General features: G+C 33.5%; 2 protein-coding genes across 2 annotated transcripts in view; both read left to right on the top strand.

Moving 5' to 3' along the window:
* The window catches only part of LOC306875663 (transient receptor potential cation channel subfamily M member 2-like), a gene marked incomplete at both ends in the record, with an annotated part of 29049 nt that extends 25923 nt beyond the window's left edge, over window positions 1–3126 (top strand). The window contains 3 exons of the mRNA XM_079426342.1: window positions 553–654; window positions 982–1098; window positions 3001–3126. Coding sequence (XP_079282468.1) covers window positions 553–654; window positions 982–1098; window positions 3001–3126 — 345 coding nt within the window. The remainder of the gene's footprint in view (window positions 1–552; window positions 655–981; window positions 1099–3000) is intronic.
* A 2480-nt stretch (window positions 3127–5606) lies between these two features.
* LOC306876489 (mitogen-activated protein kinase kinase kinase 13-like) overlaps window positions 5607–27213 on the top strand; it is a 51489-nt gene continuing 29882 nt past the window's right edge. Inside the window, exons 1-2 of the mRNA XM_079427700.1 lie at window positions 5607–5666; window positions 20253–20327. The gene's annotated coding sequence lies outside the window, so the exon portion shown is untranslated. The remainder of the gene's footprint in view (window positions 5667–20252; window positions 20328–27213) is intronic.

Below are 27213 nucleotides of genomic sequence, written 5' to 3'. Positions count from 1 at the left end.
ATTGTAAAATATAATTGATTCCTGTAATCAATTCTGAATTTTCAGCATCATTACTCAAGTCTTGAGTGTCACATGATTATTCAGTAATCATGTGACATATACCAATTTGCTGCTCAGGTATTATTATTTATTATTGGTTGAAAACAGTTTTTGCTGCTTAATATTTTTGTGGAAATCATACTTTTTAAATGATTCTTTGATCAATTCTTTATTGCATCATTGCTGAATACAAGTATACTTCCTTTTTTTCGTACTTACCCCAAACTTTTGAATGGCAGCGTATCACCGTTCTCACAAAAATATTAAGCAAAAAAAAGTTTTCAACATTGACAATAATCAGAAATGTTTCTATGGCAGCAAATCTTTCAAAAACATGACAATAATCTTAATTATTCCAAACTTTTGACTGTTAGTCATGGAAATCATTATAATTACTGTTTTTCTGGAACGAAGATTAACTAGTTATACTCAAACACAACACAAACTGGCTTTAGAGATATGCTAAGCATGACTCAATCTTAAATTTTTATTCCTAAACATTTTTTCTTGCAGTGCTCAGCTAAACCTGATGAGCCTCTAGCCCAGGCACTGGAGAGGATTCTGGGTGAAAAGTTACATGACAAGACCGAGTCTAAACTAGAGGCTGGAGAAGAGGTGAGAATGACTTCACTGATTAAAAGACATTAAGATTAGTTTTCATATATTAACTATGGGCTACTTAGCTAGTAAGTTTAACTTTTATTTTGCAGATATTACCTGTTGCATGGAAAAAATACAGCATGTAATAAATAATTACAAAATTTAGATTTTTTTAATGAATTATACCTTGCATGCACTGTATGATTACATTTTATTGCTTATATTTTTCTGTATTTTTAGTTCAAACATAATCACCTGGTGCAACTGCTGTAGCCGAAATTGCAAAAATCCAGTTAGTAACACATGCGGCTACACAGGATGTGTGTTTTCTCTGTGATGCAGGTGTATAAGGGTTATGTAGATGACAGCAGGAACACTGATAATGCCTGGATAGAGACCAACATCATCACACTTCACTGTGACAAACACACTCCGCTCATGGCAGATCTGAACCGCATTGTGAGTAGAAAATATCACTTCTGCACCTATTGCAGTGATTTCTGTACAATTTAAATGTAGGAGTATTGGCCAAAATGAATGCAAAGTGTTTTTTTGGTTTACAAATAGACTAAAAATGCTGCTAAAGTGCCAAATGCAAGTAAAAACTGGCAAGTAAAATCCATGATATGGTATAAATCAGACCCTGATGCAAGTCAAACACATACAAACCATCTGCTATTTTGACTCATGCATCTGCTAACAACATGCGTTTCCTTCTCAACGGAGACTGACTCATCTCGCTTTTCATGTTGACCTGTGCTGTTTCACACAAATATGCAAGGAAAACTATCCAAAGCATCTGTTTATGTGTAATATTTATGTATATATAATTTTATAAAAAATAATGCAAAATCTAATTGCATGTCCTGTAAGACATATTTGTCCATTAGGTCTTGTGATGAAGTATATACACGTGTATAAAATAAGGTTACGTAACAGATTATTTATATTAATTGTGAGATTTCCCAATTTAAAAATTACAGTGCGCCACTTACAGTATCATTTTTAATTGTATAAAAATATATGTGACCCTGGAGCACAAAAGCAGTCTTAAGTCGCTGGGGTATATGTAGCAATAGCCAAAAATACATTGTATGGCTCAAAATTATAAATTTTTCTTTTATGCCAAAAATCATTAGGATATTAAGTAAATATCATGTTCCATGAAGATATTTAGTCAATTTCCTACTGTAAATATATCAAAACTCAATTTTTGATCAGTAAAATGCATAGCTAAGAACTTAATTTGGACAACTTTAAACGTGATTTTTTTGCTCCCTCAGGTTCCAGATTTTCATAGTTGTATCTCGACCAAATATTGTCCTATCCTAACAAATCATACATCAATGGAAAGCTTATTTATTCAGCTTTCGGATGATGTAGAAATCTCAATTTCGAACAATTTACACTTATGACTGGTTTTGTGCTCCAGGGTCACATATATAAAAATATTTTAAAAATATGCACTTTCATAAAAATTATGCGAAATGCAATTGCATGGCTAGTAAGAAATATTTATGTCCATTAGTTGGTGTGATAAAGCACACTGTATATACTCTATATCAGGGATGGGCAACTTCAGTCCTGGAGCGCCGGTGTCCTGCAGAGTTTAGCTCCAACCCTCATCAAACACGCCTGCCTGTAACTTTCTAGTGATCTTGAAGACATTGATTAGCTTCTTCAGGTGTGTTTGATTAGGGTTGGAGCTAAACTCTGCAGGACACCGGCCCTCCAGGACTGAAGTTGCCCATCCCTGCTCTATATGTTTATATATAAGGGGAAAGTAACAGATGCTATGAACTGGGATGGCAAAGTTGCAGTGCTCCACTTACAGTGCATCTGCATATATAATATTTATAAAATATCTATGCTTTGTATAAGATGTGGGATTTCACAGTTTTTAAAAAATTAATCATTTACTATATATATAATGTTTTATATTTGTAATTTTATAAAAAATAGAAAAAAACTAATGTAAACTGCAAGGTAAGAAATATTAGTGTACATTTTGCACACATGTATGTGCAATTTTTCTTTTTATTATTATTTAACATACAGTATATACATGTGTATAAATATACATGTGGGATTTCCTGATGTAAAAATTGTAGCGCTCCACTTAAGTTGTGTTGGGAGCTCATAACACTCTCTGAGGGGCTGATTCTGAAACCTGTCTACAAGATCCCAATTGGATGCCGTCTCGATAGACATAAAACATCATAAGCACATTCAGTTTTATGGCTCTGTGCAGTCATATTCTCAGCGCTCCATAAGTGGCTTTTATTTAGTGAATTAAGCGGCAGTGTTTCAGCTCTTACTGGGTTTACAGAGTAATTCAAGCTGTCTTTGTTTTTGCTGCAGGTCGAGAGCTCGCTGTCATGTCATCAGCCGCTCCAGTGGCAGGAAGTGAGCAGCGCCGCGTGTGTGTGTCCGTACCAACAAGAGGCTCTGTGTCAGATAGCACAGTGTCATAACACACACTTTTGACCCTCAGAAAAACACAAACACACTCTGCACTCCTATGTGTCTTTAAAGGTGTGGCATTTCTGTGCCACAAACTGTGGATGAATGTGGATGAGCCACAGGATGAAAAACTAAAAAAAGGTACTTTTTATCTCACAAGTTGGCCTTAATGACAGAATTGCAAGATATAAACTCAGAATTGTGAGATTTAATCTGATCATCTATTCATATTTACTTAAAGCACAAAAAAACATGAATGAACATCAGAAGCTATTTTAGTTCAACTGCGGAAAGACATCAATACACACATCTTTCAAGTTTAAGTCCACCAACGTTAATCTACTCTCCTGTATCTTTCTTACTGTACTTTCTATCTCGCAATTCTCAGTTTATATCTTGGAATTCTGACTTTTTTTCTTGATATAACAATTCTGAGTAAATACATAATAAATATACACAGAACACACACATACTGTAAGTGATTTACACATACTGTACATCTGAAGTGACTTTACATATAGCTCACAATTTTGACTTTTTTTTTTCTTTATTTTGCCATTCCACGCAATTAAAAAAAAAAGTCATAATAAAAGTCAGAATTGTGAGATAAGTACCTGTTTAACATTTATTATCCTGTAGCAGACATGGGTTTCATAACAAACAGCAGCAAACAAAAGTGTGTTCAAACAAGTTTTTGGATCGCAGTTTTGTTGTATGCTGTTAATGTTGCCAGATATGTCACTCACTTTCATGCAGATTTCTGTACAATCCATAAGCCATACAGTTAGCTTCACACATATGGTGCTTTGAATATATCTTATAATGCATTATTGTATTTATTAGTTATTTTGCACAGAAGTTTCGGTATTTGAGTCAATATGAATTTGAATGTGGTTGTTGAACATGTTAAAATACAAATGCAGGTACCAAAAATCAAGTTTTTAGTTTGCATACGTGCACAGACATACTGTATTTTATGCAAGAAATAAATGTAGAGGTAGCTAGTTGCAGAGTGAAGGACGTTTATTTTGCAATAATGACCAATTGGCTGTACATTATCCTGCATATTACAAGGCTATTTACCAAATAAATAAATTATTATATGCACATTAAATATTTAAACTTTAAACAATAAACTTGAGCCTTATTTATTCATTTGTGAAAAGAGCAAGTTATAGAAAAGAAATGAACCAAAGGTGCATAAATGCATATTCTGTACATATTTCAACTCATGTAGCAATAATGCAGATGCCTTTGATTCATGTACAGTGCTGACAGGGTTTAATGGCCAGATGGCAGATTAGGCAGCATTGCATTATGGGATGTCAACAGGCAGATACATTTGATGATATTATTTCAAATTGAACATCAACCTGCATTTTGCAAGCAATCATGCAATGCCTTTAATATCAAAGCGAATGCAGAAATGTGAACAATGAAGTGTCCTGAATATAAGTTTTAAGTTAGTGTGAGTCAGGTTTAAAATAAAAATCTGCATTGTTAAAAAGTATTAAGACATGAGAGCGGAATAAAAAAGTACTGAAAGCAAACTAGCCTATTTAATCAATGAATAACATAAAGTGCATAAAGGTGTAAGAATCGTGTGAATTTACATTGCAATGTTTTTTTACAGTTCTAGTTTAATGGTTTGCTGTAATCTTCAAAAAAAGTGATATAGGAACTTTTTTGCCATTCATGAACAATTAAATATGTTGTCCAACCTGTGAAGATTACATACATTTCTTTTTATTTTATTTTTTATTATTATTTAATAATAGGTCTGAACGAATCTTTCATGAATGAGACTGAAACTGGTTCATGTGTCTGATTCTTTTGGATTTTGATGCTGGGACGAACAGTAATACTTTGGTTAATATAAAAAAAATCTTGCTGGTTAATGCTTTGATGTTTTCTCAACAAACATATGAAACAGTTCCCAGATTTAGTTTTCCATAACTTTATTTGATTCCCCTCAAAAAACTAAATAAATAAAATAATAAACACACAAATAAATGGTTTGCTGGGTTGGTTTTAATAAACAGGATTTTATTATTAAATAATAGCAGTAACTTAAAACTGTTTGTTTATTTAAATGCAATATATTTACATTCTAATTATCTTCGTTCTCATGGGTCTAATGAAGTGGAAAACTGATAAACCTTAATATCTGTCTACATTTGGCTTTTGGGATAACGTGATGACGTAAAAGAATCACTGAATCGGTCCTTGGGAAGGAACTGTTCAAACGAGTCGGTTCGCTCAAACGAATCAGACTTCCCATCCTTAAACACAATCCAACGCGTCGCGCACAGTACAGATCGAGTGAAGTGTGTGCATTGTAACTGTAGTAAGCACAGTAATTAAAGTAGACAGTCAATTGATTAAATACGCGTTCATAGATATTCAGCATCCTCGAGGACGCGACTCTGAATGAATGGGAACTCGCTGTGATCTATTTTTATCCCGCACGCTGGTGCAGGTGCACGCGGAAGTGACGTGTGCGCTCACGAGACTCGCATTAAACCGTCGGGATTAGATCGAGAGGAGCGCCGCCGAGTTAAACGGTAGGATTTCACTCCTTTCCTTCATTTGTTAAATTACTCACATTTTGTGATTTCCCATCGTCGTGAATTATTGTAGAATAAACGCTGGCACATGCCGTGGGTTTGTTTATGTTTTATGTTTGTGAGAGACGTAGGAGATGCTCGCTGCTGATCTGAGGAGAAATATCTCCACAGTTGTTTTACAAACACCAGTTCGTGTTTTAAATCGCTGTTACAAGACTTTAAACGCCTTTAATGCACATTTCTGCATTTTATACCCGTGTTTGACGTTATACACTGATTTAATGTCGCGGATTGAAGCGCTATTAGTCAAATTCAGAGCTGTCAATCGCGTATTTCTGTATAATCTGCAGCTCTGGGTCTCAATAGGCCATTGAACACAGAGGCTCCTAGTTAGATGCAGAGTATTTGTTTCTCTGCCAAGAATGTGACTTGTCCCAACAAAGCGGAGCACATCACAAACACACCAGCCTCACTGTTCTTATAGGATACGAACAAATCTTTCCATTCCTGTCTGCTTAAACACCAAACTGGGATGCAGATAAATAGACCGAATCTGTTTTTGTTTTGCTTTTAACTTGTTTTTTGCATAAATGCATTGAGAGAGTTGTCACAAGGGTTATACTTTAGTATCTGTGATGTCAAAAGTGTATAAAATCTTTTTTGCCTTATAATAGGTTAATGACAGGTTCTTATTGTGACAACTTGCCCCACTCTCATGTTGTTAGACTAATAATAATAACACATGCTGATCAGGTCATAGTCCTCCATAACTGAAACAAATGTACAACAGTCAGCAGTTATTTTGGCTTTTTGCACAGTCTGTTATATCAATAAAGAAGCTAGTGTGTTGCTCAAAGCTTTGAAGTTTGCTTTAGTTTAATATTATTTAACTTAAAACATTTTATTGAACCTTTAGACAAAATATAAAACATGCATGTGTTTTTGTTGAGTATCATATTTGATACGTCAGGCTTTTATGACTCATATAGTGAGAATATGAACACCTGAATTTTATTCAGAGGCCCAAACTGAGTAAAACTATGCAATTTGGTGCAGATGCTGATATTTATATGGATAAAAACTGATGAAATTCTGATGCTTGTAATGTAAATTAATGAGATCTTAATAACAGTATAGCAGACACTTGAAAATTATAAAAATATTATTAGTGGTCACTCTATATTTCCAATAAGATGCCTTAGCAAGATGGGATTTAAATGATGCAATGCAATCCAATGATGATTAAGAGTTGAATTAATAAACGCTCCTCAGAAGATGTGAGATGTTTTGGAGGCTTGTGAAGATCATTTCTCTGCTGAGGAACAGTGAAAGTAAAGCTTCTGGAAACACACGCTCCTCAAAAGATCCTGATGATCAGATTTGAGACGCACTAATTGAAAAAATTACTGATAGAGAATCAAGTAAGGCAGAGCTGCTTCAGTCCAGTAAGTGTTCATCTGAATATCAATTAAAAATTAAATTAAATTTTAAAATTAAACTAAAAATTATGTCAGAATTATTACACTATTACACTAAAAGTATGTTTGGTAAAGCAATGCGAGTGTTAAGTGTGTAGAACGGGGCTCGTGCGATTGCATTTGTTTCCAGTATATCAGTGAATGTCCACGTGTGTCAGTAATGAGACGCTGCCATCAATCTGAGACTGAGACGGGTGCAGTTACAGGTCACTCTCTCCAATTTAGCAAATGTGGGTGTTCTCCTCTGCACCTCTAATTAAGCAAATGCAGCCTCTCGCACTCGAGACGTCTCTCGGCTCAAGCTCAACCTGTTATCTTTGTTTTTTATGTGTAATGGAAGGAAAGTGGATCGTTGGCACTCGTGAGCAAACGTGAGGGATTTTTGCAAGGACAAATTTACATATAGTCTGCATTTAAAGGGAAACCTCACCCAAAAAGACCATGAAGTAGTCCGTATGACCTGTGCGCTGTATTCTGAAGGCGTACGATGGAGTTCAGATGTCCTGAAGAATTAGATTTGAGAGCTATTTGGCTGAGCTCTTCTTGTAATGGCTGAGCAAGCTGCATGTTCCAGCAGCTAAATGGCAATTCATTACAGGCTCTATAGAATATCAGATGTATTTCCTTGTAATAATCGAGAAGATTATCTGTCAGCTTCATAGTAAAATGTGAATGCAAAAAGACCTTATTGGAAGCAGGCTGAGAGCGAGATGCTCTCGTGTGCTCATATGAATCAGCATCTGATTTCTTATATAATCTCACCACTGAATCATATGCAAATAGGACACTGAGGGTCTCCTGCACGCTACACTAGAGTTGCGCAATATACATGAACAAAACAACATATTTAGCATTTTTTCTATGCACATACACACAGACACATAAAAATAAGTAAAAATTGTGTTTATTAATATTTTATTTTCAGGCATTGTAATCACCCATAGTAATCACTGTAACTGTAATAATAACTATATATATATATATATATATTACATACATATATATACACACAGTTTACAGTTTATTCTCAAAATATATATGTACACGCATACAAAATATAATATTTCAATATGTAAATGTATTTATGCATAATACACACTTATAAAAATATACTTTTTAACTTTTTCAATTCCTTGCAATCAGCCCTTGTAATCATTGTAGTTTAATCATTAATGATTAATATTAATATTCAGCAAAGCAGTTATAAAACTAAAGATATCAACAGTATTAATGCCTATTTATATATGTGTGTGTGTGTGTGTGTGTGTGTGTAGTATACACACACATAATATAAAAACATTTATTAATTGATTCATTCATTCCAGAGTAGATTCAAAATGTTTAATGTTTGAAATAAGAATTACATATACAAGCAAAATCTAGTTCAGATAATCAAGGCATGTTTTCACATTTTTAGGCACCAGTAAAACAGTATGTAGCCATAAACAGCTATATTTACCTACATATGTGTTTATTAAAACATAAATACGTAAACATTACCATGTAAAAAGCATCTTCTGATTGAAGCCGTTCATGATGTGTGGTTTCCCACAAGTGACGTCACAGAGGGAGGTGCGGGACCAGAACGGGACACAGTATTTATGTAATTGACGTGGGACGCGTCTCTGTAATCCTGGACAGAAAGCTCTCCTTCTGCTTCTTCATTTTCATAAGCTTACAGCCATGCAGGAGTGCGTTATAAGACAGAGACCTTGATGTGTGTGTTTTGTCCTGTTGAAATAATAGCTTCTGCCGTTCTCTTTTATTAGTGCTTGACTGATAAGGTTTTAATAGCATATGCTGTTAGTGATATCCAGAGAATGTCTTTTTATACGTTGAAATGTTGGGGTTTGTATTTTTGATTTGATCATTTGCATTTAAGCAGAAGATACTAAACAGGTGAATCCCTGACTGAGACCAGCTTTATTTCATCTCTTTCTCTTTCAGCACTTGCTTAGTTTATCCATTTGATCATCTGCTTGTTTCATTTTCCAGTTCTGAAACAACAACAAGAAAAAACAAAGTGGTGTTGGATTTAATCAAATTTCAAGCAAATAATTACAAAAAATGAAGACTGAAATAGTGCTTTCTTGCAAAACGTACTTGAATAACTTTTGTTTTGTAGTATTGTAGTAACTTTGAAAAATCTTTTTTTTTTTCTTTGCATTTGGATGCATGCAAAAATGACAATGCAGGTGTTGAGGAAGGAATTTGATTATATTTTTTAATAATTTTATAACGCATTTATATATTATACTCTGTAAATATATTTATGTAAATAAAATATAATGTATTTATATATTTTTTTAAATTAAATATATAATTTTAGTAAGTTATTTTTTATTATTATTGTTTTTATTTACAATTATTTGCTTATTTCAATTTTATATTTTTAAGATTTAATTAATTTTTAGACTTTAATCAACTCAAAAGCCCCAGTTTAGAATGTTGTTTGCTGTTTGTAATGCAAACTAAATGTTATTGGATGAACCTTTGGATATGTTTTTAATAGGAAATAGCCTATATCAGCATAAGAAAGAAACAGTGTATGAGGTATTAAAGGGTCTTTGTGCCTCGTTCAGTCATCAAACTAAATCAGTTTTAGTTCATGTCGGGCTCCCAGAAGGCCAGCCTATCAATCGCTCCATCTTCCCACTCTCTTTCTCGTCATCTCACCTCATGTGCCGCCTCCTCCTCCTCCTCCTCCTCCACTTCCACTCCTCCTCCGCTCAGCTCAGCGTGTGTTTTCTCCTGTGGAGTGACATTTCAGTAATGAAGCGGTCTCTCAGTTAAGAGTCCCTCAGAAACTCAAACACTGACATCGAACCGCGCACACTTCACTGCCTGCCCTTCAGCCACTGCTTGATTTGAAGATCCATGAATGATTCAATTATGGTTGATAATAGGTTATATTATTATATTGCAGTTATATTATTTTTATATTTAAAATATTAATATTATACATCAACATTTTATTAATGTGTAAAAAATAATACTAATATTTAACATTTTTCCTATTCCATTTAATAATTTATATTTTTTCAAATAAAAAGACCTTATTAATATATTAAAATATTAATATACATTTGTAATATTGTTAAAATAAATAAATACAAATATTAATATTATTAATATTAATATCTTAATATTTTATTAATGTTAATATTAAAACATTATTATTATTGTTATTAATGATATACTTATATAGTATTAGTTTTATATATATATATATATATAGAGAGAGTGAGAGTAACTTTTTTTTTTTTTTTTTAGAAATTTGTATATAGAGATGAACTTTCTTTAAGAGAAGAGAGAGAAAAAATGTCACCCATCTTTAAATCTAGGGTTGGGTTTGTGTGAGTGGAGTCCAGTGAGTCTGCAAAACCCACAATCCAGCCTTGTACTTGAATGTATTTCTTCTTGTTGTGATTGTGTGTGTGTGTGTGTGTTTAAAGCAGAGAGAAGTGCACTAAGCAAACAGCCGTTCTGACTGAGCACTTCTCCTCAAGGGGAAGACTGATTCTGCTTTAGAGTGTGAGTGTGAGTGTGTGTCCTCCCAGATTTGTGTGCTACTATAATTATGAGTGCCTGCAGCGTCTCATGGGGAGCACATTAACACACATGAGTGGAGGAATAAAAGTCACTGCGCACACACTTACTCCTCTTTTCCTCTTGTTTCTCCCATCACTGCTCTCCACTTCTCTCTTTCCGGGCCGATATACAGTAATGGCAATCATTGATAAGTACATTGGTGTAAGATAGGCAATAAAATGTTGATACTGACTGAACGTCAATTAAAAATTCTAAAAAAATAAATAAATATAAAAAATGATATAGCAAATAATATATATTAACAGCTAAATAGATTTTAAAATTGATGTCACAGCAAAAATTCTATAATGTTTTTTTCCACAGTTAAATAATTTTGAATCTTGTCTGTGCCAATATAAAAAAAATTATATAAAAATAAAATATTTTAAAAATCTTGGTTAAATATTATAAAATGGATATGAGTTGCTAACAGAAACCTAATATAAGGTCCTTTCTCAAATAGATCAACAAAATTTTTTTTTTGTACTGATCTCTCTTTAGTATTCATCCCATCATCCTCTCTGTTCTCTCTGGTCTTCCCCTTGTTTTCCCTGCTGTTGAAATCTTTTTGCTTGTACTGAGGTGATTGGATGATGTCCAGGCCTGTGTTTTTCTGCATTTTTTTTGTGTGTGTGTGTGCTGGGCTGGCAAAATGAGTTATTTTTTTTTATCTTCAAAGACCTTCAAAATGATGTATGATTTGTTGGAATCAGACAAAAAATTACTGACCTGTTTGAAGTCAATGAAATCAGCAAAGTCGGTTCTGATAAAAATCAAGTTTTCTGAAGGTTTTCAAGTTCAAGTTCAAGTTGAGCTTTATTGTCATTCCGCTACATGTGGGGACATACAGTGGAACGAAATGTCGCGTCTCGCAGGACCACGGTGCTACATAAATTTTTCTGCGTGTGCTTCATTTCAGATTGTTCCTCACCAGCATCTGTTTTGGAGTATTGTGATTCAGTAGATTTGTATTGTGAAAAGTGCTATACAAATAAACTGAATTGAATTGAATAGATTCAGTGTGACTGGCTGATATATTGAATAACTGGTGATATAAAATTAAGCGACATCTTGATGGTTATGTGGTCTATGAATTAGGGCTGGGCAAAAAATCGATTTAATCGATTTATCGATTTTGTAGTTTAAAACGATTTTTATTTTGCAAACTCAAGTTTTTTGCCACAATAGTTTTTTCGGACTTTTCCGCGTTTCGTCCTTGTGTGTTACCGTAGCGCGATATGAGCCAGCTCCCGCCCCGCGTAACACAGTCAAAACAACATGGCAGCGTGTAGTAGAGAACGGCTCCTCTAGCACACCTGCTAAAAAGCAAACTACACTTCCTGAGAGCTTTACAAACTGTGTGCCTTATGATAAGAACGGAGCGCGATGGAAAGCGATTACAGAGGCGATCACGTTTTATATTGCCACAGACATGCTGCCAATTTATTCTGTCGAAAAGCGAGGCTTTAATCACATGCTGAAAGTATTAGATGCGAGGTACGTTGTCCCCAGTTGCAAGTATTTCGCCGATGTAGCGCTGCCTCACCTGTACAATACAACTCGGGAAAAGATCCGCAGTGAGCTGGAGGAGATGCAGTTTTACTCAGCCACAACGGACAATGCAGCCATATCTGAGTCTGACGGTTCACTACATCAACACTAGTTGGACTCTGCGCAGCATCTTTCAGAGATCTAACAAGCACGTGTTTTGTTGTTATAGATAAAAGTTTACATTTGTTCACTCTTTGAGCAGGCTATATGTCTGCCACAGGCATATTTTATTTTTTATATTCACACTATACTGAGAAGAGTTTATTTTTTTAATTGTAATGTTATATGTTACAAAATTTGTAATTATCTGATTTCTTGAACAGAGAATTGAAGCTACTGTGAAGTTGTTGCACTTTTGCTTAAACCTGGGTTAAAGCTTGAAATTGTTGAATGACAGAGCCTCATTTACTTTTTGTTTTGGGATTCTACGCATTTTAACTCTTGAGGACAATCATAGCAATAAAGTTGCACTTTTGACACTATATCTGATGCCTGCAGTCATTTTTAAGTGCATTGGGAAAAAAAAATCGAAAATCGAATCGAAACTCGAATTTTTCTTTAAAAATCGAAGATTTTTTTTTTAGGCAAAATCGCCCAGCCCTACTATGAATATGGATTGTTATATTGGTGATATGCATTAAAAAAAGAATTACTATAATTCCGTTGTACATTTTATTAGTGTGAAAAACATACTTTGATTATTTTAGTTTTTTACTGTATTTTCTTGCTTTAACTATTTTGAATCAGTTGAGTTTGGTTTAAATGATCCTTCTGTCAGAGCAAATACATTATTAAGGAGATATTTTTAAGTCTTTTGTAGTATATTCAGTATATGTTGAAGTAATAGTTGTGCATTCAGCGCTGTGGTCATCAATACACTGGTGAACGTGCTGATGAAGGTTTGCGTGACTCCGTCTATAACAGAGTTGCTGTTACATAACTCACCTGCATGAGGCCGGAGATGTCGAGGCCATTGGCGAGCGCATGCATGTCTGAGGAGGACGTGATGCACACCCTGAACCCACTATCATCTGATCTGTAATACACCATGTGTGTGTGTGTTGGCAATTCCGCTATTGACTTTGAACAAGGCATTAACCTCTCGTACAGGATTAGGGCTGTAAACCATAACTTCATGTGTCCTTTTGCGTTTATTATTTGTGCCACGTTTATTATTTGTGGCTAAAGTAACAAATTACTTTCTTACAGTGCATTACTTTTTTCATTTTATATCTAAACAAAAGCATTCAAGTAAAAAAAACAAAATCAAGACCTACTTTACTGCACGGATCTAATATAATGTTACACATCAGATGTTTTTTCCAGCAATTCTCCAAACAGTTCTCCCCCGCCCCCCGAGTACTCATTTTTGAAACTTATCAACGATCGAAATGAGAAATTGCCAAAACTGCCCATCCCTTAATTCATATAGGCTATCAGTCTATGGTAGCACAAGAAGAGAAAAAATTACTCCGTACAAAACGTACCAATAAAGATCATTTTAGATGTAAACTACTATTTGGAGCATTGGGATTGCGAGACAAGGGCTCGCGCAGCGCCGATCCATCCCGGACAAGCCTAAACAAACTATCAGCAATGGCGGACGTTGCATTGCTATTGATGTTCATGGCTTTGCGAACCTACATCGGCATCCAAACAAGGCGAATCAAACATGTTAGTGTTTAGCTGCTATTTCAAATATGGCGGTCCAAGTTTCTGTTTGTCTTGTTGGTCACGGTAACCCCGCCCCCAACTCCTGACGCAAGCGGTTCATCCTTCTAGCCCAGCAATGTTTTGGTGCTACTTACGAACCACTTTTACTGGTTCGGAGCTGGTGCTTTGGGTGTCGAAAAACAAAGAACTGGTTTGAAACTAGGCTCTGGCTCCGAACCAGCACTGGAACTGCCTTGGTGGAAAAGGGGTATTTGTGAACAAAAGCCAGAACCATTGCCGTAAAGGCTGATGACGTGCGTTATCATGCGACTCTTTTACCGGATTTCTTTTACCAAAGTTCACATGACGAAAAATGTGTAAACTGGAATGAAGCAGCGATCAGGGAGCTCCTCACTATCCGCGCTGAAGCTGAAATCGTTCGCCAGTTTAGTGAAATGGTGCGCGGCACATTCACGTCACATGAAATGTCACATGTCTTTACAGGATCTTTACGGGTTGTGTGTGAACGCACGCACAGATTCCGGAAAATCACTGGTAGTGTGAATGAACCAAAATCAAACGATCCCGGAATGATTCCCGGAACACATTATCCGTGTATTTTCCAGGATCTCTGTGTGAAAGAGGCTTAGTAGAGACTTTAAGACCTGAAGTGGGTCAAAATGGCTAAAGAGATGTGAGAAAACAGTCAGATCCGTATTACGTTCATCAGCGATGGCTCTTAAACAGCCAAAAAGCCTAATATCCCAGCTGATGTCTGTTCATCAAAGAACAAAAGTGGAAATCAATAACTTTTGTAGCTTTAAGGATTCATCTACAGTATATTTAATATAAAATGGTGTTTGGTAACTCTTGATAGCTCTCAATTATACTGTAATGTTGAATGGCTAGTCAATGGGTAAATATTACATTTACATTAAAATTAGGGGAAAAAACTATTTCATAGAGACATTGTTGTCAGTGATGCTGGCCTTCAGTCATAATAAAGATTCCATTATACAAATATTAAAAATAGACTGTCTGTATGTTGTTTCTACATTAATTTAAGGATTGAATATGAAATTATTGCAAAACAAAAATCAATATAAACATTTTAATGTTAGGTGGAATTTCAGAAAAAAATGTGATCAATTAGTAAAAAAAATTTAATCAATTGACAGCACTAATATATTTATAACAATGTATTATAATATAATAATATAAATTAATTATAATTCTAATTTAAATTCTAATTTATTATTTATATTAACTATATTATTTTTATTATAATTATTTTTAATTGATATAATAATTTATTTTATTTTAAGCATCATTACTCCAGTCTTCAGTGTCACATGATCCTTCAGAAATAATTCTAAATATGCTGATTTGCTGCTCAAGAAACATTTCTGATTATTATCAATGTTGAAAACGGTTGTGCCGCTTCATATGTCTGTGTAATATGTGTGCGCAGTGATTGGTGTGTATGTGAGCCACTGGTTTACTGGAACAGCTGAATTCATTCCCGTCTTCAGAGTCTGTGGTTCTCTTATTCATGTTAAGGACACAAGAGCTGTCAGTGTGTGTGTTCCGACGCATCTCAATAATTAATGAGAGATTGTAACGGAGCCGAAGCAGTGCTGGATCCTTTACAGGCCACTGAGGCTTCAGATGGATTTCAGACTGTATGTTTGTCCTCAACAAAGATCCTCGGAGGTAGTATGCATGTGAATTATGACTAATTTATCTACTCAACTTTAAATCAGAGACCGTTTGGGTTTCTTTTTATTTCTAGACCTTAACTAGCCTTGGTTTAGTGGCAGCGAATCATCTGGGGTTTTAATTGCAGCTTAGTTTGGACGAAATAAAAGCGCTAAAAGCCCGTTTGTGTTTTCACTCTTGCCATGTGATGGTGAATATCTTCAGTTGTTCGGTCTGTGTTATTGATTGTGCTGAATATGCGATCGGATGGCATGAACTTTGGAATGCGCTCGGATGTGTCGAACAGGACTAGCTTGCTAAGCAAACATGCCTGACACTCCTGTATGTCAATGTAGTCGGTTTAGTCAATGTTCAACAACACACCTGACCCGCTTTGACATTAATACTCTGTTCACATATACTGTTGCGTTTTATTGTTATATAATTATTAATCCATAGCATTGTTTTAAATACACAGTTAGTGACCTTCATAAAGTAACCTTTACAAACACATACCACCATAGTTTATGCTAAAATACCATTGTTGAAACGTTTTACTATGGTGAAACTGATGACTTGAATTAGCCATCTGTCATTAAATACAAATGTCAAAAAATTATTTCATTTTACTTTGTTTAATAATTATTTTATTTTATATACATTTTTATTTTACTTTAGTAGAATTTAGTTTAGTAATATTAGTTTTTTTTATATACACTATATTGCCAAAAGTATTGGCACCCCCTTCTAATGAACATGTTTGACTACTTTAGTAATTTCTATGAGTACAAATCTTAATATTTAAGCATATAAAGATATTGTAGGGAATTGTGTGCTTCTAATTTTATAGCAACAGTTTGGCCAGAACCCTTTTCTATTCTAACATGACAGTGTCTCTGTGTATAAGACACGGCTCAAAAAGATATGATTGATTGAGTCAATGTGGAAGAACTTGACTGGTCTGCAGAAAGCCAAGTCCTGATCCCAGCTGAACTCCTCTGGTGTGACTTTAAATGCAGACCTTGAGCCAAAAACTCATCACCAAACACCAATGACTTGTACATAAGGGTACTGTCATTTTAGACACGTCCAAAACTGTTGCAACAGAGATGGAAATACAATTTTTAAATGCATGAATTATGTTTCCGTCTTTGTTGCCACAGTTTTGTTGAGTTTTGTTAGTGCCTTTTTCTGTTCTAAAGAAGGGGGTGTCCTAACACTTTTGTCTTTATATAGTGTCTACTCAAGTCATTGGTGTTTGGTGATGAGTTTTCGGCTCAAGGTCAATCAAAAATCAAATGCTGATCATTGTCTAAAAATCCAATCAGTGTGCGTTTTGTTTGGCTGCTGTTGGTATTTTCAGTTGTTTTTGTGTGGCTGCTGTTATTTACATTTTACATTTACATTTATTCATTTAGCTGACGCTTTTATCCAAAGCGACTTACAATTGCTATATATGTCAGAGGTCGCACGCCTCTGGAGCAACTAGGGGTTAAGTGTCTTGCTCAGGGACACATTGGTGTCTCACAGTGGATTCGAACCCGGGTCTCTCACACCAAAGCCATGCGTCTTATCCACTGCGCCATGTTATGTTGTGTTATTTTTTTCATCAGAGGGAAACTAATGAAGCAAGGACTGTTAAATTACGATTAACTGACTTCATCTCACTTTATTAGAAAATCACAATTAAGCCTCTTCTACCAGCATCATTAGTGAATCCTCAGAAGTAGTTATGCATGCGTTTATGAAGTCATTAATATAAGGTTTATGATTAATTTATGAACAGGACCCGCCGTTAGCAGAGCTGTAAATGACAGAAATATAAATTAGTTTTTTGTGTCAGAATATTGGGAGGAAACTGAAGAATATTTTTACATAGTTCACATGAAACGTAATGAACAGAATTCTTGCAAAAAATTAATGTGTGAATGTTTCATATAAATGTACAGGGAAAGGATTTCCTCTGTATTACTTTTTTAATAATTAAATATCTTTTTTCCCAAGTTTCATGCAATAGAAATATTTAATTTAAAAGTTAATTAGGCCTTCTTGACCTCAATGCATTATTTACTCATATATTTTTGCTTAACAGTTTACACAATTTAGCTTAAACTCAAAATAATGTTAAAAATGTCATATTGCAAAAATCATAATTGTCTTAAAATGAGTCTGTTTTCTTTATATTTTTAGATTTCTTTGGATTTTAGGGTGAAACAAGAATTATATAAAATCTTAATTTTGCTTAATGTTGTATTGACAAAATCCGAACAAAGAAATATATGTAATGTTTTATTAATATTTTATTTATTTGTTTTTTTTTACTTTGCTTTAGTAGTATTTGGATATTTTAATATTTTATTTTACTTCATTGTGTTTTTTTTATTTATTTTTTATTGTACTTAATATTTAATTTTACTTGTATTATTTTATTCAATAGTTAATTTTTGGGATCAATGTCATCAAAAAAAATTGCTTAAAACATCAAAATAATGTGCTTAAAAATGTCACATTGCAAAAATCCTAATTGTCCTAAAACAAGGGTCTATTTTCTTTAACCTAAATATAATTTCTGATTTCTTTCTTTCGATTTGGGCGTGAAAGACGAGACATTGCTTCATTAGTCACATTTCAGAGCAGATGTGAGTGAGAGTCTGTATCACACCAGCTGATCCTTTGTTTTGTTTTTTTATTTAACAAAATGTTTATAATCTTCATTTACAATTCCTCTGATAATATGTGAGTCTGGCCTCAGTCGTGTGTGAAGTGTGTCTTTTTCTGAGCTGTCACACTTTAATTGGGCAGGCTGGGGTGTAAATGAGACGGGTCTTTGTCCCCATGTGGGGCGTATGAAACAGGACGAGACAGGATGCCCGCGGGTGTGTGTGAGGAGGTGGGACTCATTTGACATGCAGCATCCCCCTCTTTCATGATCACACACACACACACACACACTCGGCAAAGGTCTGACGGTTAATGATCCGGGCGTGAGCAGCTGTTCATTAGTTTGTCTCTTTAGTGTCCCGACACCCATCAAATATTCCCCCTTCGTGTTCATGCGTTCACCACCCGAACCTCCGTCAAACAGGCCGGTTAATGTGAAGAGAAAACACAGTTCATAATGTCAAGAGCAAATCCTCCCCTAACAATCACAATCATATCAAATCTCAGTGTTGCTTAATGTTTACAAAATTTAGAAGAAAGAAATTGTAAATATTTAATTGGGACTCACTTATATCAAGTGTTTTTAACTATGTACTTAAATTTAAATTAACCATATATACATTGCACTTTAATGCAATTTAATATAAACACAACAGGTGCATTTTACCTAACCATTTTTTGGACATAAATACTTAGTGTTTGAAGACACCTAATATTGTATTTTTATTGTATTTATTTAATATTGTATTTTGCTTTGTTTTGCTAATATTTTATTTAATATTTTATTTTACTGTATTGTTTTAATAATTGATTCATTCATATTTTATAATTTTATTTAATTGTATTGATTTACTAATATTTTATTTTTTCATATTTTATTTTATTTTATTTTATTGTTATAGCAGTATAATTTTATTTTTACTTTGTTTTAGTACTGTACTTTATTATTTCTGTAATTTTAATTTATTTAATATTTTACTTCAATGTTTTAGTCACTTTTTTATTTTATTAATATTTGATTATTTTGTTTAGTATTTTATTTTACTTTATTGTTTTCATAATATTTTATTATTTTATATAATGTTTGTTTTATATAGTATTTTATGTTACTTTGTTGTTTTGGAAATATTAGATTTTTTTTTTTTAGTAGTAGTTTTTTAGTATTTTACTTTACTTTATTATTTACTTTATATTATTTTATTATTTTATTACAAATGTGACCCTGGACCACAAAACCAGTCTTAAGTGTCAGTTTTTTTTTTTATTGAGATTTCTACATCATCTAAAAGCTGTATTTTTGGCTATTTCTACAAATATACCCCAGCGACTTAAGACTGCTTTTGTGCTCCAGGGTCACAAATATTGTACTGTCAATTTAATGTTGTATTTTTTTTAACAGTAACATTACAGCACAGAGTGAAAATATCCAATACATCTTTTCAGTCTTAAATCTTTAACAGGCCACATTTTCCATCTGTTTAACCCTGATCATCATGAGCTGTGCAAAAGATTGTTCTCAGATTGTTCTCTAATTTGCTGGAATGCCTCTCGTCCGTCTTGTTTTGGAAGAGGGATTTGGAGCCGTGCTGAATTTTTAAATGGGTTTGCGGGGACAGAGGAGATTTTCACACGTTCCCCTCTAAATAAATAAGTGACTGTGCAGGAGAGATTGTGTTTGTGTGTATGAATGCTTGTGTGTTTGGGGATCTCCAGAGTTTTTCATTCTACTTTGGATGGCATTCATGGTATTTCAATCTCTGCTAAACTTTAACCCATATTTCATTCTGGGATTCCCCAGCAGACGCTCAGTTTGGCATGTTAACACGTTCAGAAATCCTCACACACTCACTCTGGCTCAGCTTTTGCTTTTTCCTTTGGAAAGTGCGATCAGAGTCTGATTACTGACCTTGTGACCTCTGAACTCTGGCCTTTCTGTATTTATTATTTACAGGTGCGAAGAGAAGAGGAGATACTTTGCGGTTGGCAGTAGAAGCATCTCGGGAAATGAGCGTCAACTTCTCTGGAGGTACAAACTGTAAGGTTATTATTATTATTATTAATGTGCAGGATATGGCATACACGACATGAAGATGCTGAATTCTACCATACATTGGCTGAAATGAAATGAAATAAAATAAAATGAAATAAATATGCTGAGTAAACTGAAAATGAGTAAACGGTTTCTATGCACAGAGAAAGCCCTTTCAATTAATAATTATTAATTTGGGTTGATTTGTCTTAGTTTGATACTAAACTGAACTTTTATATTATTTTTTTATGTAATATGATACTGTAAAAAATGGATATTAAAATCAGTTATCTACTTATAACTTATGGTGATTACTTTTTTTTTACACCTATTTTTAACATGCTGGCTTTAATAAATAATAAAAAATAAAATATGAAGATAAAATAATCATTATTATTAATGTGCAGGACATGTTATACACGTTCACATGTATGACTTTTCTGTTCCTTTTATGTGATGTGATACTGTAAAAAATTATTTTTGAAAGTTAAAGATAATTGGTCTGTTTTTCTACTTTAAAATGAGAAAGAAATATATATAATTTAAAGATAATCAAATTTTTGCATACATATTAGATGATTTTACATAGGCCTAGTTCAGTTTCCAGAAATGTACAAGCTGTTTTGTGGTTGTGCTGCGTTTGTTTGCCCAGCATGCTGGGAGTTTTTGTGTACCTAGCATGCTTTGCTGTAGGACAGACTGAAGTCAATGAAAGGAAAGGCTTCAGCAAGTGGAAGTTTCTATTGTTCTGCTACTTCTATGTTGTGGTTAAGCACAAACGGGAAAGAGTGTTTCAGTTTAGAGCACATGCATGCTGGTTAACCGGTGGATAGTTGCGTTTTACTCTCTTACTATATAACAAGAACAGATGAAATTTGAATCTTTTTGTATGTCTGTGTTGTTTAATGTCCTATACTCATGTCATAAACTTAGTGCTAGTTTGTGTTTTGAACTGAAAACAAATGCAAAAGCTTATTCTGTTTATCTAAAAGCCAAACATTGCACTGCAATGTTATTATATTTAAAGTAAGAGGTTTTGTTTTTTTACCAGATGTTAGCTCTTTTAAGTGCTTATTTTAATAAAATAACATTTTTAATTTCATAATTTTTTTTTTAGTTTAGTGTAGAATTTTATTATAATGAAATCAACATTTTACCATGTTCAATTTATTTTATTTATTTTTTTGTTAAAATAAATCAATACCAGGGCTCGCAAAATTTCTAAATCCCTGGTAGCCCTTCGGGCAGGTATTCTTCTAAATAATAGTGAAATATTATTGCAATTTAAAAAATGTTTTCTGTTTTAATATACTTTAAAATTTAATTAATTCCTGTGAAGCAAAGCAGTATTTTCATTGTCACATGATCCTTTAGAAGTCATTCTAATATACTGATTTGTAATCAATGTTGGAAACTGTTGTACTGCTTTTTTATTTTATTTTTTATGCTGGATTTTTTTGCCCGAGCATTGCTATTCTTTCCCTTTTACTGGCGGCATTCAATCAAATGGCATCCCAACTCATTTTTGTGTGCGTGAGGCACATTATTTCTCCTGCGCGCTCGCGCTCAGTTTAGGTGGAACACTGTGTGGGAGCCCTGTATTTAAGGTAGCCCGTCGGGCAGGCCAGTGATGCATTTTGGTAGCCCGACTGGAAAACACAATAGCCCCGGGACGTCGGGCTAGCGATTTTGCGAGCCCTGAATACAATAGTTGTTTTTTTTATTTTTATTTTATTTTATTTATTATTAAAAAATGTGTATAGTATGACACATGACAAATGGATGACTTTTGCAGTGACAGACCTAACGGGGCACCAGTTTTAAATTAATTGTTTTAAAGTAATTAATTAAAAATAAATTATTTTAATAATAAATTAGAATAATTACAATAAACAGTAACAATTTTGTATTTTTAATTTAGTATTTTAAATTAGCATTTTATTATAGTAAAAGTGAGACAATTTTTGGCCTGTTACCAAATATGATATCTTGTTAGGGTTTTTTTGGGGAAAATTTAGTATAGTACTAAAGTAAATTACATAAATGGTGAGACGATGATAAACAGCACTTTATTATAGTTAATATTAAAGTTATAAAATTTCTGACTTTTTACTGCTTGTTTTTTTTTTTATTAATTAAATTAAAAACAATTATAATAAATAAGAATAATTATTATAAACGATAACAAAAACTTTTAATAAAAAAAATTGTATTTTAAATTAGCATTTTATTATAGTAAAATTGAGACAAGTTTTGGCCTTTTTTAATTTTTTTTTATATATAAATAAATTGAAAAAGTTATTGTTTATCATTATTTTTTATTTTTAAAAATGTAGTATAGTACTAAAGTAAATGAGACAAATGTATGTAAATATAACACAATATTAACTTCTTATTTACTGAACTGTTGTATAAAATCACAATGGGATATATCGCTTATCTGATATAAATATGAGACAGGGACATTTTTGACCCAATATCCTAAATTTTAGGGCATAACTATATTTATGGAGTCGTTGCCCTGCATAATATTTGTCAGCAGTCAACTGTATGAAATGTAAGATGATGTACAGGTCTGGGGGCAGGGCCAGTGCGATAACTGCGTTAAAATATTTTAATCACGTTATTTTTTTCCATAACTAATTAAGTTAACACATTAAGCTGACAGCCCTAATTGTAATATAGTGTATTATAGTAGTATAATCTAATCTAAGATAGTATAATCTTATTTAACTATTATTAGCATTAAAAAATGCTAATTTAAAAAACACTTTAACATTTTTTTTAACAATTGTATTTAACTATGTGGGAAAAAATATAAAACACATTTTAAAAAATTATCTTTTTTTCTTTTTTTGTGGATGCTTTTAATACTGAATTTATGATTTAAATATTTTAATATTTATAAATGTATTTAAAAATTAAATATGTTTTTATTAATTGAATATATGAAGTTGACACTGGACTTACTGAAGGGCTTTTTTTGTATTTTACGTTTTTAATTCACAAGTTGACCTTTGGGAGGGTCATTCTCATTCTAGAGAACATTTGATTGGACAAAAAAATTAGAATACTCCCATGAGTGCGTGATGTCATCAGCATTCCTTCTCTGTTTACCTGGAAGAGAGAGTGTAAGTCAGCTGACTTTTAGAAATATAATATCATCGAGATGATGAGCTCAAAGATACTGGAATAAAACCACTAATGTTGGCTTTCTAACAAATAAACCAATGCATGATGTGACCTCTTTGATTTAGGACACGGCCCAAACGCCGCATGCATTAGTGTTTTGAAATCATTCCCTTGTCTGTTCCGCTTCCGTGTGTGTGAGAGATTAGGCTCGCTGCACCGTGTCTGCGTCATCCAGCCCTTTCATTCATGAAAAGTGTGACGTGAGAAGTCTCAGCTCTACTGCCGCCCACTCAGACGATCTGCAGCTCTCTCTCTGTCTCTTGGCCGGCTGCTTTCAGCTGTTCCTCGGCTGAAGGAGGATCATGCATGGCAGCGACATCAGCTGTGAGTAATTCACTGCAGTGTAGTGTGTCGTGCTTCAACATTCCTCTCTCTTTCGTCCTTCCTGTGTATATGTATTTGTGCTTTTATACATGCTTTCTGATAACCGTTTGGGGTTGAAGATGCCTAAGTTGCGTGAATGTGTGTTCGGTGCGCATATGAGCTATATTTGTCTTATGTTCGATGCGGTGCTTCTCCTCTCACTGCCCTCTGCTGAAGGACAGATGGAGCAGCCAACAGGAATACACCGCTTCACACACACACACTCAAACACACACGCATACGGAACTTAATGTCTCTTCTCAGGGGAATCGCATGTCATGCATTTTAACAATGCGTCTCTTTCCCATTTCTTTTGTGTTGTCTAATTCATCGAGATGAGTCATTTTAGATCACCGTGTCTGTGTTTATATCACAATATAGTCATTGTTGCTTAAATTCAGCTAAAAATCATATAACCATATGATAGTGCCTGCCTGTTCAAATGCTTCGTAGATTCAATTCTCTCTTTTTATTTCGAGCTTGATGGATGCGAGCCAAAAACTAAATTATAAAACGCATCGTTCTGACTCTCAATTCTGATTGGATGAGCCTCATTTGTAAAATAATCAACATATATGCACACCTTCTCTATTAGTGCTTTAAATTGTGATGGTCATGCTTGAAAACTGTAAATAATGTAATAACTTCATCCTCATTTTGACCGTCACAATAGCAATATTTCAGTAGTCGGTACCAATACCAGTAAAATTTCATGGTTTGGGTGGCATAGCAAAAACTGTTGGAACTATTTAACAAGTATAAACTTTGTGAAAATAAAAAATAATAACGATAATTAAGTTAATTATTAATGTTAAAACTATTATTACTTAGAATACTTCAGAAGACCAATAAAAAAAAAAACATTTGTTAATTGTTGGCCTTATATAATATTGTCTTGTATTATATTGCGTAATGTGTTATATATTGTGTTATATTCTAACTTATTTATGTGAAATAAACAATTATTAAATAAATTATTTATTAATGTTAATAATAGTTATAATAGTATTATTATTGCATTATATTATATAATAAGTTATATCGTAAGTTATATATGTTTTATTTAAATGTTAAAATAAGAATAATAAATAAATGAAGAGTTCATTATTAATGCTAATAATAATTAGATCTAACTTTGTGTAACGTTTTATAAATAAATGTTATTTATCTGAAAATAAAAATGAATAACTATTCGATTTAGTTTTTTCAGCTAATCATTAATTGTACGAAAATTTTTTATATTCTCTCTCACACACACACGCGCGCGTGTATGTATATATTCATGAACTGAATTTGTTTTTAAACTGGAAATTGCACAAATAAAAGAAACAAAGAAAGCAAGCTACACATTAAATTAAACATGCAGTTTTGTAGTAGAAAAACGTAGTATTTTGTAGAGTATACTTAGTAGAAAAAGGCTTTTTTTTTTTTTTTTACAGTTGCTATATTTATTTATTTATTTTCTATTGTTTCGGTGATGTTTTTCTGTTATGTTGTCAAATGTCGTCCATCTGTTTTCCAGCTGGAATAGAGGAGAGCAGCTCTATTTGTTTCTAAGCGCGTTTATATAAGCTCATGCTGGCCGCCAGAGCTTTAAAACAACAGAGACAGAAAGAGAAAGGGAAAGAGAGGCTCTTGGGAGCTGCTCATGTAGAGGAATACAAGAGCTTCTTCAGACGGTTGTAAAGAAGGAATATATATATGTGTGTGTGTGTGTGTGTGTTGAGTCCGCAGCAGCTAATGGAAGTGCCAATGTAAAGTATGGATTATGTGTCAGAACTGTAAAAGCTTGGGGGAAGACGAGAGAAAAGAGCTGGAAGAGCCTGTAATGTTGAGTCGTGTCATTGTAGTGTGTGTGTGTGTGCTGTAAAGTGCATCATCATCATCATCTTCCTGTGTGTGTGGTGCTGAAGAGGGGCAGCAGCTGGTCAAATGGAGTCGCTCCTCTCATGTCCTTTGTTGTCGCTCTGGGATCTTTTCTTGTCAGAAGTGAGCTGAAGCATTTTCTTGCTCCTCTTTTTTCCCTCTTAATTCTTTTGATGTTTCTTCTGTGTGTTTGTAAAGTGTTAGAGTGCAGCATTCACTCCAGAAGTAAAAATCCCATTCATTTTTGTCCATGTAGGGAAACTAGTTTTGAACATTAAACCAAAGACATACTGTGAGCTACAAGGTTGTTAATGGCTGTAATATTAAAAAATTTTAAAACATTTTTTCCAAAGTTTGCCCCATTGGACACATGAATACCAACTGATGATAATGAGTAGGCAAAGATAAGTATTTGTGAAACATGTATATGGTATACTATGTTTTTTGTTCATTTATTTAACTTTTTATTTATTTGTAAAATAATATTAAATACAATAATATTAAATATAAATATATGTAAAGATAAAGATTTTCAAAACTTAATTACTCAATATTTAACTCAAATAATCTATTTATTTTTAATAAAGTATATAAATATAAGCATTTATTTATAAATTAATATTTTTAAATATAAAAAAATTGTAAAACGCTTTTATTTTTAATATATTTTTTAAATAATATATTAAAATAATGTGTAGTTAAAGATAAACATTTGCTATATATACAGGTGCATCTCAATAAATGAGAATGTTGTGAAAAAGTTCATTTTTTGTTCATTTGTGATTTCAAAAAGTGAAACTTTCATATATTTTAGAGTCATTGCATGTAAAGTAAAACATTTCAAAAGTTTTTTGTTTTAATTTTGATGATTAGAGCTTACAGCTCATGAAAGTCAAAAATCAGTATCTCAAAATATTAGAATATTTACATTTGAGTTTCAATTAATGACCATCTCTACAGTATAAATTCCGGGTATCTCTTGTTCTTTGAAACCACAATAATGGAGAAGACTGCTGACTTGGCAATGATCCAGAAGACGGACATTGAGGCCCTCCACAAAGAGGGTAAGTCACAGAAGGTCATTACTGAAAGCTGTGGCTGTTTACAGAGTGCTGTATCAAAGCATATTAAATGCAAAGTTGACTGGAAGGAAGAATTTGGGTAGGAAAAGGTGCACAAGCAACAGGGATAACCGCAAGCTTGAGAATACTGTCAAGCAAAGCTGATTCAAACACTTGGGAGAGCTTCACAAGGAGTGGACTGTAGCTGGAGTGCATCAAGAGTCTCCACGCTCAGACGTCTTCAGGAAAAGGGCTACCAAGCCACTTCTGAACCAGAGACAACGTCAGCAGCGTCTTACCTGGGCTGTGGAGAAAAAGAACTGGACTGTTGCTCAGTGGTCCAAAGTCCTCTTTTCAGATGAAAGTAAATTTTGCATTTCATTTGGAAATCAAGGTCCCAG

This window comes from Barbus barbus (genome assembly GCF_936440315.1).
Source record: "Barbus barbus genome assembly, chromosome: 10".
In the NCBI taxonomy this organism is placed as follows: domain Eukaryota; kingdom Metazoa; phylum Chordata; class Actinopteri; order Cypriniformes; family Cyprinidae; genus Barbus; species Barbus barbus.
This window is presented reverse-complemented; position numbering and strand designations above follow the sequence as displayed.